The 15,199-nt window shown below is 41.3% G+C and overlaps 1 protein-coding gene across 9 annotated transcripts in view; it reads left to right on the top strand.

The window, feature by feature from the left end:
• Positions 1-15,199, top strand: part of LOC145344848 (myelin transcription factor 1-like protein) — a 445,009-nt gene that overhangs the window by 399,635 nt on the left and 30,175 nt on the right. For all 9 annotated transcript variants that reach the window (XM_080192078.1, XM_080192086.1, XM_080192085.1 and 6 more), the window contains 3 exons: positions 2,342-2,425; positions 5,183-5,404; positions 11,178-11,269. In XM_080192078.1, the coding sequence (XP_080048204.1) occupies positions 2,342-2,425; positions 5,183-5,404; positions 11,178-11,269 (398 nt within the window). The remainder of the gene's footprint in view (positions 1-2,341; positions 2,426-5,182; positions 5,405-11,177; positions 11,270-15,199) is intronic.

Here is a 15,199-nt window from a genome sequence, read left to right as displayed (position 1 = left end):
TTGATGATGACTCCATCGGATTTTACAGGATCAATACGAGAACGCCTCATTTGAAAAGATGAGTGGGTGAAGATGCTTTTTTGAGTGTATATATGCAGTGTTTCAAACACCAAACCTCCCCCCACCATAACCCCACACACTATCAGGGAGAAAGTAAGATGATGTCCAAGGCTAGCCATTTTCGTCTCCCTAACCTTCAGAAACTGCATTGGCCGGTATTTTACCGTGTTACCTACTAAGGGAATCGGAGCGAGCAAGGGGCAGACAATGGGAAGGCGCATTGACCTTGGGCGGGATTTTATGATTTCGGGATGAGCGAAGCTGTAAGACCTTGGATCTGAACTAAGCTAATTGAACAGGAATTCCAAGCAGAGAGAGTCCTGACCTTGGTTTTCTTCCCCAGACAACACCCGCATCAATCCCACCCCAATAACATTTTTGCATGGTGAAGTGTGTTCTGACCTTAGAAGGGATTAGATAATCTTCTACAAATGATAAACTGGATCCCTCTTGTTTACGGGGACAAATAGGGCACAGAGGAACATTGTACCAGTCTTCCATTTACCTTGCCTCTGGCCCCTGACTGAACCCAATGGAATTTTGAGACCAACGCAGAAAAACACATCAGATTGCACTGGTGTCTAGTCCTGTGCATCAGTCCAAACAGGTACAGATCACTGGTTTGTTGATGCTGAACTGATGGATGTCACCAGCTTGACAGCTCTGATAATGCAACATGTCGGTGTTGCAAAATGCTAAGTGGTAAAGTAGCAGGAAGCAGCTTGCACCTATTGTTAAGCTCATTCCACATTTATGCTGCTGGATAGGCGTTGAACAGAAATCAGTCACTTACTCACAAAAGAGAGCGAGAGAAGATCGGAGGTGAAATTAGCTGATCTGTTCTTCTGCACCATTTACCAGACAAATCATAAATGACACTGCAGACATTTGGGAGTTTGTTGTCAGCCTACCTTCTCAGTTGGAAAAAAGTCTGGATGGAAGAGAAAGGATAAATATTTAATGGAAAAAGAAGAAAGCTGGCTTTTTCAAGCTTTTACAACAAAATAGATTTGCCAATTATACAGAACAATTCAATAAATTGTTTTTAAGCTCAGGAGGAATTAGGGTACGCTCAAAGTAGCTGCACATTTTGTCAGATAAAGATCCGGGAACGCCTATCGAATTCAGAATGTCTGATTTTCACAGAATCAGTACCTTGCTTCCTTTAGTGGCACCTTTTCCAGTTCCACTTTACGTGAGCACCACCTGCTGGTTACATGCTCTGCAGCATCATTGTCTGGTGTCTCAGTCAGCAAGAAGATAATAAAAGCATAATCATTCATTTCATAATTTTCTTAAAAGGATAAAGATCAGCTGTGTAGTAACTGCTACATAGTGCAAAATGTAAGCCTGGAATTATGGCATAATAATGTAAAAGTAAAATGCTGTGAGTGCTGGAAATCTGAAATAGAAACTAAAAAAAAGTGCTGGAAAAGCTCAGCAGGTCCAGCAGCATCTGTGGCAAAAGTTAATGGGCCTGATCTTACTGGCTGTTCACGTCATGCTCCCTCTCTGCAGTGAGGCTGGAGAATTTGGTGGCCAACCAAATCTCCACTCACTGCGATGGGATGAGAAAATCCCACTGCCGGCATGAGCAGTAGTAAGATTCCAGCCAACGTTTTGAGTCCAATGTGACTTCTTCAGTTCTGAAGAAGAGTCAAGTTGGACAGTTCTGGAGAAGAGTTATATTGGACTCAAACCGTTACTCTGTTTTTCTCTCTGGAGTTGATGACAGACCTGCTGAGTTTTTCCAGCAATTTTTTTTTACTGTTTTTGTTATGGCAACTGAGAGAAAATCAGAAGCATACTTTGAAACTTCAGCAAGCGAGAGTTCCCAGGTTGAATCCCCAGTCTCTGGTAAGTGTACTGATCTCAGCTGGCTGGCGTGCTGAAGCCTCATGACAGTGCTCTGGGTAAGAGACAAGCACTGCTGGAAGTGCACGTATGGATGTCGGGTGAGAGCAGGATCAGCTGATGCCTGCAGCACTCCCAAGTAACCTACTGGCACACACTGTCAAGACTCACACATGAACACTAGACATTTGGGCAATGGATCAGAGGGTGATGACAGCTTGTGGAACTGTTCTCTAGTGAAAAGTCAACTTTGGAAGAGGAGCGGAGAAAGGGGAAAAAAAGTGCCAAAAGAAAAATGTGTTTGTTACCGTGCTCACAGAAATACTATGTTTACAGCGTTAGCTTTAATATTACTGACATATGCTGTGAGCTATAAAGAGCAATCGCAGTTTGAATTAAGTAGTTAATGATACGTATATTTATGTAGTCTTTCAGGCTGTCCCCGAGCAAAGAAAAGTGGAATCAAAATTGCTCAAAGTAAAGATGACAAAGAAGATCAGGAGCCCATCAAGTGAGTACAGCTTTACTCAACTGCAATGGTTTGCCCCTCAGCATTAAATCAATGGATAAAGATGTACTCGTGGGTGCGCAATTAAACTACGTGTTTTGTGTGTTAATTTAAAAATGTTAAGTCCAAATTCACCTCAGCACAATCACATTTATAACTAGAGTGAAAAGTCACCTGTAATCAAATCTAGGCCTTGGATGGAAGGCCACCTGGAGCACGTAATCTCACATCACATTGGCTACATACTGTTTGTAAAGGAATTGCATGTCTTTTCAATGATAAATTTATTTTTGATTTGTATACCGGGGAGAACACAAATGCAGTCTCCCACTACAAAAATTTCTGCAGTCAAGTAATCTGCATTTGGGGACATCATCGGCACACCCCAGAGTGTAGTGGGTTAGCCTCAGCATGGGTGATCAACCTGCCTGATCATTGACTCTCCCCTGGAATTAAAGCTTAAAGTTTATTTATTAGTGTCACAAGTAGGCTTACATTAACGCTTCAATGAAATTTCTGTGAAAATTCCCTAGTCACCACACCCCGGCACCTGTTTCAGGTGCACTGAAGGAGAATTTAGCACAGCCAGTGCACCTAACCAGCATATCTTTCGAACTATGGGAGGAAAATGGAGCATCCGGAAGAAATCCATGCAGACACGGGAGGAATGTGCAGACTCCCAAGTGACACAAGCTGGGAATCAAACCCAGGTCCCTGGCGCTGTGAGGCAGCAGTGTTAACCAGTGTTACTATGCTGCCCAAATATTGCATTTGATGCATAGAAAATTTTTAAAAGTTGTGGAGAGTCCTTAATTTTCCACTTGTAACATATTAACAAAATTTCAGACCAAAGTTTCAGATCCAAAGGTGTGTAGATTAGGTGGATTAGCCTTGATAACTATGTGGGATTACAGGGATAGGACAGGAGAGGGCCTAGGTAAGATATTCTAGCAGAGAGTCAGTGCAGACTTATCAGGCCAAATGACCTCTTCTGCAGTGTGGGGATTCTTTGAATAGGCATCGACAGTGCAAATGTTCCCTTTAGAATTTAACTGAAAGGAATTAAAAGATAAACTGGAGTAGAAAGAGTTATGTTGCAGAGACGCCATTGAGTAAAATACTACAAGAAAATCATGACGAAAGTAATGGCAATAAAAACTAAACCTTGTGCAATGGTGTGCAATGTTGGTAATGATCAATATTAATTGTGAAGATGTTGGTACACGATTGCACAGTTAAGCTTCAGAATATGTTTTCAGTGGTGTTCCGGTCCAAGACAAAGGCTTAAAAAACGTAAGAGCAGAAAAAAATTCACTCAGGTTCCTGTTCCCGTTGCCACAGTATTGTCAGCTCACACCCCCAGCAATTCTGTGGCCAAAACCTTTTGGGATGGAGAGTGCAGGAACGAGTCAAGTGCCAGAGTGCATAAATACATACAAGAAATATCACACATCATCAGGGTATAAATTATGATCTCTTTCCACAGTCAGCTGATCATAGTGTTTAATCATTTGTTTAAAGAGCAAAGCATTGGCAATAACCCGTATTATGTTACATACATATACATAAAGGTCAGTCCTTTGAACAATCCCTGGGGGTGCTTTCCATCTCCACCAATATAGAGGTGACTGACCCAGCCGTTAAATGAGTTATTATTCAACTGTAGAAAGGTTTTGATTAATTGATGGTATTGATACATCAGACAGGTTCACAACTCTTCTATTAATGCCTAAATTCAGCTGTCAATTCACCTCACAATCCTCAGGAGATTTTACCAACCCTGCATCTGCCCTGCAGAGTTCCCTAGCCCTGCACCCAAATCCCCAGCACACACTTCCTGTGAAAGAAGCTTACTGGCAGGAGCATGAATTTATAAAAATGTCTCCTAATGTTTACTTAGAAATTAATACTTAGACACTGCAGTGCAAACTGTGTGGAGTTTGCACATTCTCCCCATGTCTGTGTGGATTTCCTCCGGGTGCTCTGGTTTCCTCCCACAGTCCAAAGATGTGTGGGTTAGCTGGATTGGCCATGCTCAATTGCCCCGTAGTGTCAGGGGAACTAGCTAGAGTAAATGTGTGGGGTTATGGGGATAGGGCCTGGACAGGATTGTGGTTGGTGGGCACTCGATGGATCAAATGGCCCCTCCTGCACTATAGGATTCTATCATTCTATGCAAAGAGAGATACAAGCCACATTCTCAGAAGTTCAGGAATGATTCGCAATCATTTAATCTGGAAAAAAGTTGCCGATTTCTGCATGTGTACGCATTTCTTCGAAAGAAATCTGTATTTTTGCAATATTTTGTTCCCATCAAACTGAGTGACGTGAGTATTGGGATTTAGATCCCATCTTGCCACCCTTGAGGTAGAGTCAACACCAGACAGATTTGGCATATTCCTGACACATGCAAAGCAAGGCAGCATTTAAACTACCCCACTATCTGCCTCAACGCCTCATGCAATCTACCCAAATGGGATTGCAATTCTCAGCCAATTTGCGGACAGTTTTGATCTGCGGAGCTATACCCAGTGGGGGGCTAAGTTAAGACTGCTGAAGGTAGTCCAAGTATGTCCCTTGTAGCTGGGAAACACAAATGAAGGAAAATATAGCCGGCTGCCAACTTATTTAAAAACACATAGTTGGACTGAAACTTGCTACTTGATTGTATTGGGAAAAGTTGTTTTTTCTCTTTTATCCACACTCTGTGGGTCTAAAATATGCACAGAGTGAGTCAAGAATGTTGCATTGGTCCTGCAGATGTCCTGTCCCTGGGTGTGATGGTCAAGGTCACGTGACTGGGAAGTATGCATCTCATCGTAGCGCATCGGGGTGCCCGCTAGCTGCCAAGCGACAAAAGGATGGCTACCTTAATGGTTCACAGTTTTCATGGAAGTCTGGGAAAACAGAAGGCATGTCCTGTCCAACTCCTGGATGTGACGGCTCAGGACACGTCAGCGGCAGCTTTCTTACCCATCGCAGGTGAGAAATCAGGTAACAGTTTCTCAAACACAAAAGCAAAATATCGCAGATTGTGGAAGTTTGGAACAAAAACAGTAAATGTAGGTCAGCGGGTCTGGCAGCATCTGTGGGGAGAGAAACAGGTTGATGAAAGGTCAACGACCTGTTTCTCGCTCAGCGGTTTCTCAAAACATCAGTCGCAAAATTAAGGTTACAGTAGTTTTTACATTTCTCAAATCGATCAGAAAATACTAACAATTTGAAACCTTGTCTCCAGCCGTCCCTTCTTGTGTCTAGCACGTAGGGTGGCCAAACCTCCATCACTGTGGTGGAGAATTCAGAAATTAAAGTTTAATCTTTTGAACACTGCAATATGCAACCCAGAACCAAAATCAAAAGGACAATTTTTTCTTCAAAATTGTGTATTGTCCATTTGCTTGGAATCTTTTTGTTTATTAATTATAAAAGCATTGGAATGGGGGGGTGGTTAGAAAAAAGAATTGTTTGACTGGGCAGGATGGCTGGAAGCAGAAGATCATCTGATGGAACTTTCAGCAGTAATTGAGTGTTGACAATTTTTAAAAATTCATTTAAGGGCATTGTTGGCTGGACTCGCATTTATAGCCCATCTCTAACTGCTCTCCATTTCAGAGAGCATTTTAAGATCAACCACATTGCCACAGATCTGGAGTCACATGTAGTCCGGATCCTGTAAGAATGGCAGATTGTGATAACGCCCATGATTTATATGGGGAATCCTTAACTGACCTTCCAGTAGGACCCGTGAAATACGAGTTTCCACGGTGATAGGCAGTTATCTAAATAGGTGGAACTGGTACCACGAGCCTTTGATAAATTGGTTCCCTGACCAGGTTAGCTATTCTATCATCCCAGATGGGACTTGTGTACACGTGCCACAGGCTTGTGGTTTAACTTTTGATTTCTCAAATAAAACACCAATCCTTTCCAGCTGCCTTCTGAGTTATTACACAAATTTCCTTCTTTAAAAGGACACTAGTGAATCTGCTGGGCTTTTACAACAATTGGCAATGGCTTCATGGTCACCATTAGATTTTTAATTCCAGATTAAATTTAATTGGGATGAAATCCACTGTTCCTACTGTAAAATGTTTTCCCTGCCAATGACCACAAATAATGCGGCAGCACCAACACAAAACTGCATTTGGACAATATGGAATGGCCAGAATTTTCCTGCCGTTCATGCCAACGGGATTCTCCGGCCCTGCCAGCAGTGCACCCCCCCATCCCCCATTCACCCATTGGTATCACAGCAACGTGAGGTGACATGAATAGGAAATCCCACGGACAGTAGTGGGACCAGAGAATCCCACCACTAGCAAATGACATGCTGTCTTCCACTGCTGGGAAACATGCAGCTAGGAGCCCAGAAAATCTCATCCGCTGTGTTGGATTTTAATCAAATAATGAATATAATGTTTCGAGTACTTTTATTATACTTGCAAATTGTTTTCAGCTGAAAGATAGAAGGGTGTGGGTTTAGTTGGGCTGGGTGGACAGCATCAAAATCAGTCCCCATTTTAAACATGGATTTCCTTATTTCAATTAATACTTTGATTTTTGTTTGGTTAAAAAGCAAAACTAATAGTAGTTTGGAAAGTAGAATTGGTTGGAGCAGAAGAGATTCAATACAGGCTGAGGAATTGGATGATAAAATTGAGATCTCAAACATCATCACTGATGACAGGATATGACTAAATGGGAATTTATAACAGAAATATCTGCCAAATGTGGCACAGTGGTTAGTCCTGCTGCTTCACAGTGCCACGGACCCAGGTTCACTTCTGGCCTTGGGTGACAATCTGTGTGCAGTTCACACGTTCTCTCCCTGTCGGTGTGGGTTTCCTCCCACAGTCTAAAGATATGCAGATTAGGTGGATTAGCCATGAGAAATGTGTGGGGTTACGGGGCTGTGCAAAGATGCTCTGTCGGAGAGTCAATGCAAACTCGATGGGCTGAATGATCTCCTCTGCACTGTAGGGATTCTATGATTCTAACTGCGAGTAAAAATTTGTAGGTGGAAATTTCCCACAGCTGTTTCTTTTAACATGTCAGAGATAGATTGACGTGATATTCTGAAAAGATTTATCGCATTGAAATTTCCATCCCTGAAAAAAAAACCCCATGGAATCAACATTCCATGCCAGAGAATTTGGTTAGGTTTATTCTGAAATATGAGGCGCCACAAAATTCAAAGGACCATGAATATAATTGGAATCATAGTTTGTCCGAGTGAGGAACCTTGCAGGGTGCTCTGGCACTTGACTCGTTCCTGCACTCTCCATCCCAAAAGGTTTTGGCCACAGAATTGCTGGGGGTGTGAGCTGACAATACTGTGGCAACGGGAACAGGAACCTGAGTGAATGACTGGACAAAAGGCGCATCTCACGAACCAAATTTGGGATTTGGAAATAAATGGTGGGAGGACTGAGAGGGGTGAATTGGATGGGTGATTTTAATGTCAAATCAAGTACAGAAAGAGAAATTGAAAGAGGGAAAGAAAGATTGCACTAATAGAGAGACGGGGGAAAGAGAATCTTTCAGCTGAGCAATTACACGCGTGGATTCTTGAAAAGGCCGACAATACTTTAGAATGCTAACATTCTTTATAGAATTACATAGAAATTAACCCATGGAAACAGGTCTCTCAGTTCGACAAGCCTGTGATGGTGCTTCTCCTCCAACCTGTGGCCATTGACTGCATGAAAGTATAATTAAAAAATGAAATCAATTATTGATAAAACAAGGATTTATTTGGCAAACTCTGATTTTTTTTTGAACTGGAACTGCACAGATTAAGGTGACTATAATAGCCTGTACACTTCAGCAATTCTTTGGTGCTATATGAAAAAGACAGCTTTTCTCCTTTATTCCCCTACATAAAAATGGCCAGTGTCACATTGGGTGAGATTCTTGACTACACAAGAAGCTATCAGTAGTAGATAGAAATGCCAGTAGGTCCAAGAAAGAAATTGAAGTCTAATATCTGAAGTGTTATGATCAGGTGAGGAGGGATCAAATGACTCCCCTCTTTCCCCTTGCCTTGTTTGACCACAACAGATATATTTGCAAATTCAATGAAAGATAGGATCAGGCTTTCTTAATATTCAAAAAAGAAATGGGAGTCATTTTTACTGTACTTACCTCAGTCTAAGAAAAACAATAAAAATGCTCCAACTTACATAAAACACAAAATGATGTTTACACACATGCAATTCGATTACAGAAGGTAGATTAAGTCATTTCAAGTACAGCAAAAGTAGAGTGGTATCCAGCTCTTGAAGGTTGGTGACTTGGCTGGCTTCAGGCTAATGCCACTGATCCTGCTACTTTACAAAAGTCTAAAGTAAAGAGTATTTAAAAGGAATAGGGATGAAATATTTTATACATTAACACATCACTAACAGGCCACCAGTGAATAATCTGAGGAAAGAGCAGGCATGTGGGTTCTTTGAAGGAGCCAGCACAGAATCAGTAGGTCAGTTGCCTCCTTCTGTGCTGCATTCTTTCAGGAAACAGAAAAGAAAAAAACATTTTAAAATGTTACATTGAAATAATTTCCCACAACAATTCACTACCTGAAGCAATAAGACTGCTTACTTTTAATTTTTCACCTTCTGGGCAAGAGTGGTTGATCAGCAAAACTGGCAGCAGTGTGCCTTAGGAATCAGCACTGGGTCCACTGTTATTTGTCATTTATATTAATGATTTGGATAAGAGTATAGGAGGCACGGTTAGCAGGTTTGCAGATGTCACTAAGATTGGTGGCGTAGCAGACAGTGAAGAAAGTTATCTCCAACTGCAACGGGATCTTGATCAATTGGGCCAGTTGGCTGACAAATGGCAGATAGAGTTTAATTTAGACAAATGAGAGGTGATGCATTTTGATAGATTGAACCAGGACAGGACTTACTCAGTTAATGGTAGGGCGTTGGGAATATTTACAGAACAAAGAAATTTGGGGGTACACGTTCATAGCTCCTTGAAAGTGGAGTCACAGATGGACCGAGTGGTGAAGAAGGCATTTGGCATGCTTGGTTTCATTGGTCAGAACATTGAATACAGGGATTGGAATGTCTTGTTGAAGTTGTATAAGACATTGGTAGGGCCACACTTGGAATACTGTGTGCAATTCTGGTCACCCTATTATAGAAAGGATATTATTAAAGTAGAAAGAGTGCAGAAAAGATTTACTAGGATGCTACCAGGACTTGATGGACTAAGTTATAAGGAGAGGCTGGATAGACTGGGACTATTTTCTCTGGAGCTTCGGGGCTGAGAGGTGATCTTATAGAGGTCTATAAAATAATGAGGGACACAGATCAGCTAGATTTTCAATATATTTTCCCAAAGGTAGAGTAGTCTAAAACTAGAAGACATGGGATTAAGGTGAGAGAGGAGATTTACAAAAGTGTCCAAAGGAACAATTTTTTCACAGAGGGTGGTGAATGTCTGGAACAAGCTGCCAGAGGTAGTAGTAGGGGAGGGTACAATTTTGTCCATGTAGATAGTTACATGGGTATGATGGGTATAGAGGGATATGAGCCAAATGCGGGCAATTGGGATTAGCTAAGGGGTTTTAAAAAAAGGGGCGGCATGAACAAGTTGGGCCAAAGGCTTGTTTCCATGCTATAAATCTCTACAACTCTATGACTCTATTATGAGCTATTGGAACTCCAGCTCTATAAAATATCTGATCAAGATAAGACAAAACTAATGTGTGATAAATTTGCATTTTAGAAGACAATGGGTGGAATATTACAACCTTAACATTTCATCAATGGTCAGAACTATTTCCCAAATCTAATGGCTTGAGGTTTGTCCACCTGCACAATCTTACCAATTAAGAGGCCACCTTCAGGAGCCCCGGCCAATTAGGGATGGAAGGCGGACAGGTTGCGGAGGTGTGGAAGAGCCAAGTGAAGCAGCTCCATCAGGAGAGGCAAAAGCTGCTGATGTAGCAAAGAGACCATTGTGATGCCCCTGAACAATGCAAAAACATAGCGTAAAATAGACTGTGAGGACAACTGCCAGGTCCCCTCCACGTCATAGCTTGTGGCTGCCGCTGTGGCTCTCTATATCCATGGCTCTGGGAATGTGAGTTAGTTAGCTGATGCTTTGTTGGGATTGCCACCCGCAGCAATTTGCCATGCTCAGCGGAGATCCGTCTGCCCAAATGTCCCTATTCGGACATGAATCTTTAGAGTCCCTTCACTGCAGAAAGATGCCGTTTGGTCCATCAGGTCTGCACAACTCTCTGACAGAGTATCTTACCCGAGTCCTCTCCCCTGTCCTATCCCCATAACCTCAAACATTCACTGTGGTTTATCCCAAGACAGTAAGAGGCATTTAGCATGGCCAGTCCACCTCACTGGCACATCTTTGGACTGTGGGAGAAAACCAGAACACGTGGAGAAAACCCATGCAGACATGGGGAGACTGTGCAAATTCCACACAGTTACCCGAGGCTGGAACTGAACCTGGGTCTCTGGAGCGGTGAAGCAACAATGTTAACCACTGTGCCGCCCTAAATTTCATTTCATAATTATCTGTTAAGTGTTCTGTGTACAGTTATCAAAACACGTAACTTTCTGTTGGACATGTGATAAATTTTATATATAATTATAGATATCATGAATATTCCAACATAATTAATAGATGCTGAATGAAAATGATCACTTAAATATTTTAGGGTCCATTTTTATCATTTTGTTAATTTATTTTGTTTCACTTTCCTGTATTCTTTTTAATCCAGCCTGTCAGGATGTCCGAGAGCAACATCTGCAATGAAGAAAGCAAGGTTGTCAGGAGAGGAGATGTTGACGATAAAGCAGCGAGCCAGTAATGGTAACCAGACTTCACCTATCTTGCAGAATAACCCAATGTATGATTTAAAACAGAGTTTCTTAAATGAATTTGCTACGCATCTTCTCATGCAACCTTTGGAGATGCTAAAGATACGCTTTTGCTCCCCTGGCAACTGGCCACATATAATAAACTCGAATTAAACCATTTCTCATTCAAAAAAAACTCAATTAGTTAACAAATTTATCATCTGTGACATTTTTGAGAAAAGAAGTGGAGGGAAACAGGCATGAAATGATATGCTGATGTTATACAGTCACACACAAAGGTAATTACAAAAATTCATTCAAAATAATACTCAGAAAAAATACTCGGAGTGATGATATAAAGTAACAGAACTATCCTTTATAGATAAATGATTCTAAAATGGAAGGTAGATTGAAACCTTCTTATCAGTTGGATCATATACAAGAAAATATTATAAAATGGGTTATGGGGAGTTAATAGAATTGTCATGTTCCAGTGTATTCTGAACTTTCAGTCAATACTTTTCAAAGATTTTGAACACGGTTTATTAAAATGGACCACTGCAAATCCTGTGACCTTTTGATTTCTGAGCTGCAGACCAGTCCTGAGTCTTGAGCAAATACCTGATTAATTATGGACATTCACAGCCATTTGGAGACTTCACACATCCCGTTAAGGAAGGGCCATCAACAAAAGAAGTATAGCATTCCAACCAGCCCCTCCTTCTGTTTCACTGTGAACAGAATAGACATTCAAACCCAATGTGTGTTAGTTGAATGTGAATGGATTCCATTGACCGTCCATTGGTAGCCTCTCATCCAAACCTAGAGTGGATAATTTTCAAATTGTTAAATGATAACACAGGAGGTGTAATCAATAGACACCATCCCTTTTTTGGAAAAGGATGTTTGAACTCGTACAAGCCACATGATAAAGGTGACCACATGATGTCACCATGGTTAAAAATTTAAAAATTTAGACTTTAAAAATTTAGTAAGAAGCTGCTCAGTGACAGAGTTCCATCGGAAAGCCATCACCCAGCTGCATGTCACCTAAGTAGCCAAGATAGTAAACAGAAATACCTTGAAAGTGGGAGTAGGATTCCCTTCAACCTGTTTCAACTTTGAGTCCATATAAGAACCAACCTCTTGGACACTTGATTGTAAGAAGCCTTACAGCTTATTGAAAATCCTCTGCCCTACAAGATCTTCACTTCACATTAAATATCAACTCATTCAAAAAAAAGTACAGGGCTGTTACATAAGAGACTGATTACATTGTCTTTTCCCTCATTTGTATCTAAGCTATGTGTGAGTGATGGTGTGGGAGAGTCGAATGAATGAGATGTTGTGTTTTAAACCTCCAGGGCAAGCACATGATGATAAATAACCTTTCTTAATTTAAAATCACAAAAAAACTTGCTACTAGAATTATTTAAATTGGAACAATCAAGCCCATTAGGAAAGCGCATCATCCTCACATACAAAACACGCTGATCATGGACAAGAAGAAAACACGTTTCCTATCTGTGATGCAATGGATATTAGAAAAAGGGATTGCATGGGATTCAGGGCTGGTCAAGTCAAAGTAAAACTGCTGACAAAAATATTTTGTTGCAATCCTTCAAGTATTAGGTTCTACAAACCAGGCTGAAAGGCCTTTGCACCTTGTTACCAAAGGTCTTGTTTAGTGAAAAGTTGTAGGAAGATCTTATTAGTGTTTCAACTACATGCAACGTATTTGATAAATAAAAAGGGTGGTTGTGTGTAACATTAGTAAGCTAGTATAAGCAGTTTAAGCAAAATAATAAGGAAAAGGCTCCCTTATCCATAGTGCTGGGTCAAATGTGAATTGAATTGTAAAACCAAAATTACATGGCATCAAAAAAAAGTTAATAAAGCAATAGGGTATTGCAGTATAGAAAAAGTTACTGTTAGGCAAAAGAGGCAAAACAGACTTTGCAGCTTACATAAATTTCAAATATGACCCATGCACTTTTGGAAACTCTGCAAAACTAATGTATTAATGATTGTGAGAGGTGGTGACATAGTGGTATTGTCACTGGACTAGTAATCAGTGACCCAGGATAATGCTCTGGAGACCTGGGTTCAGATCTCACCACAGTAGATGGTGAAATTTGAATTCAATATACAAATTGGAATTAAAATGTCTAATGGCCATGAAACCATTGTCAATTGTCGTAAAGACCCGTCTGATTCACTGATGTCCTTTAGAGAAGGAAATTTGTAGTTCTTACTTGGTCTGGCCTATATGTGACTCGAGATCCACATCAGTGTGGTTGATTCTTAACTGCCACTCAATGCAATGGCAATCAAGGATGGGTAATAAATGCTAGCCCAGCTAGTGATGCCCGCATCCCATAAATTATTTTTTTTTAAATGAACAGCAAAGGTAAAACTGTTAGCATTTCAATGAATGTGATTATTAGTAAGATTGTAGATTTATTAGATTTTTACTTGTTTCTCAGCTATAATCAGTGACACAAAGGAGACGGGGAGGGGAGTGATGAGGGGGAAGGGGAGAGTGGAATCTGATGCTAAGTCACCCACTGCAGGTTCTCATGCAAATCTGGATGATTTGCCACAGGCTGGCCTGATGAGCTTCACAATTATGTTCGGGCAGAAGAGGCTATAACAGGGCAGTTAAATGAAAATAGCATTAAGTGGCATTTTTGTAAGTAATCACTACTCATGTAATGTGGTAAGTTTGTAATAACAGTAATAAGATTACGGAAATATGTGCTGATGCAGTAGCCAGTCCTCTGCATATTAGTACTTTAATTCAGTTTCCCCCAGGTTATATACTCCTTTGCAGTCCATGCACCTCAATTATTGAGTGATAACTTCCAAGCTCCCCCAGGTTGGATTTGTAGGGGAACCCCAAAGATGCACAGGGGAATCTCTTTAGGAACTTTACAGTTAAAGGTTTGTGCAGCAATTGCCCAGAAATGCTAACTCTGTCTGGGCAATTGTGCTGCACTGGGAACCGTCTAAAAATGTGACTTAAATCACATTTACATCAATAGCTACCCAGAAAATTAGCAGAATTACAACCTCTTCTACTTCTAGGTAACTGTTGTAAGCACCCAGAATGGCTACCCCAAGGAACTCACCTCACAACTCTGACCGTTTAGGACACATTCCCCCCCCACCCCCCAACATGCCGTCAACTATTCTGACTCCCCCAAGAATTCTTCCCCCACTATGGATCTGACTTGTAGACAACCTGAACCCTGCAGACCTGAACCCTGCAAACCCCCTCTCTGACTCATGCACCTAACCCCCCCCAAAAATCATAGTGCTGACCCCCCCACCCTGCACCTGCCAATATAGAACCTAGAAAAACTACAGCACAAACAGGCCCTTCGGCCCACAAGTTGTGCTGATGATATCCATACCTTCTAGGTTTACCTATAACTCTCAATTCTATTAAGTTCCATTTACTTATCCAGAAGTCTCTTGAAAGACCATATCAAATATCCTCCTCCACCACCGATGGCAGCCGATTCCACTCACTGACCACCCTCTGAGTGAAAAACTTATCCCTGATATCTCCTCTGTACCTACTCTCCAGCACCTTAAATCTGTGTCCTCTCGTAGCAACCATTCCAGCCCTTGGAAAAAGCCTCTGAGAATCCACACAATCTATACCTCTCAACATCTTATACACTTCTATCAGGTCACCTCTTATCCTTCGTCTCTCTAAGGAGAAAAGACCGAGATCCTTCAACCTATCCTCATAAGGCATGCCACCCAACTTCTAAGCATCCCCCCCACCACATTTCCCCACCCCCCAAAGGTTAGAAAAGAACAATCCAATCCCCTCTTGGTGTTCCCCTCTTCAAGAAAGGAAATAGGAATGATTCTGGTAATTATAGACCAGTTAGTCTTACTTCAGTGGTCGGTAAGTTAATGGAAAGGGTCC

Source organism: Carcharhinus amblyrhynchos, chromosome 7 (genome assembly GCF_965287045.1).
Source record: "Carcharhinus amblyrhynchos chromosome 7, sCarAmb.v2.hapA, whole genome shotgun sequence".
NCBI classification, from domain to species: Eukaryota; Metazoa; Chordata; class Chondrichthyes; order Carcharhiniformes; family Carcharhinidae; genus Carcharhinus; species Carcharhinus amblyrhynchos.
Note: the sequence above shows the minus strand (reverse complement) of the source record. Positions and strands in the feature narration are given on the sequence as shown.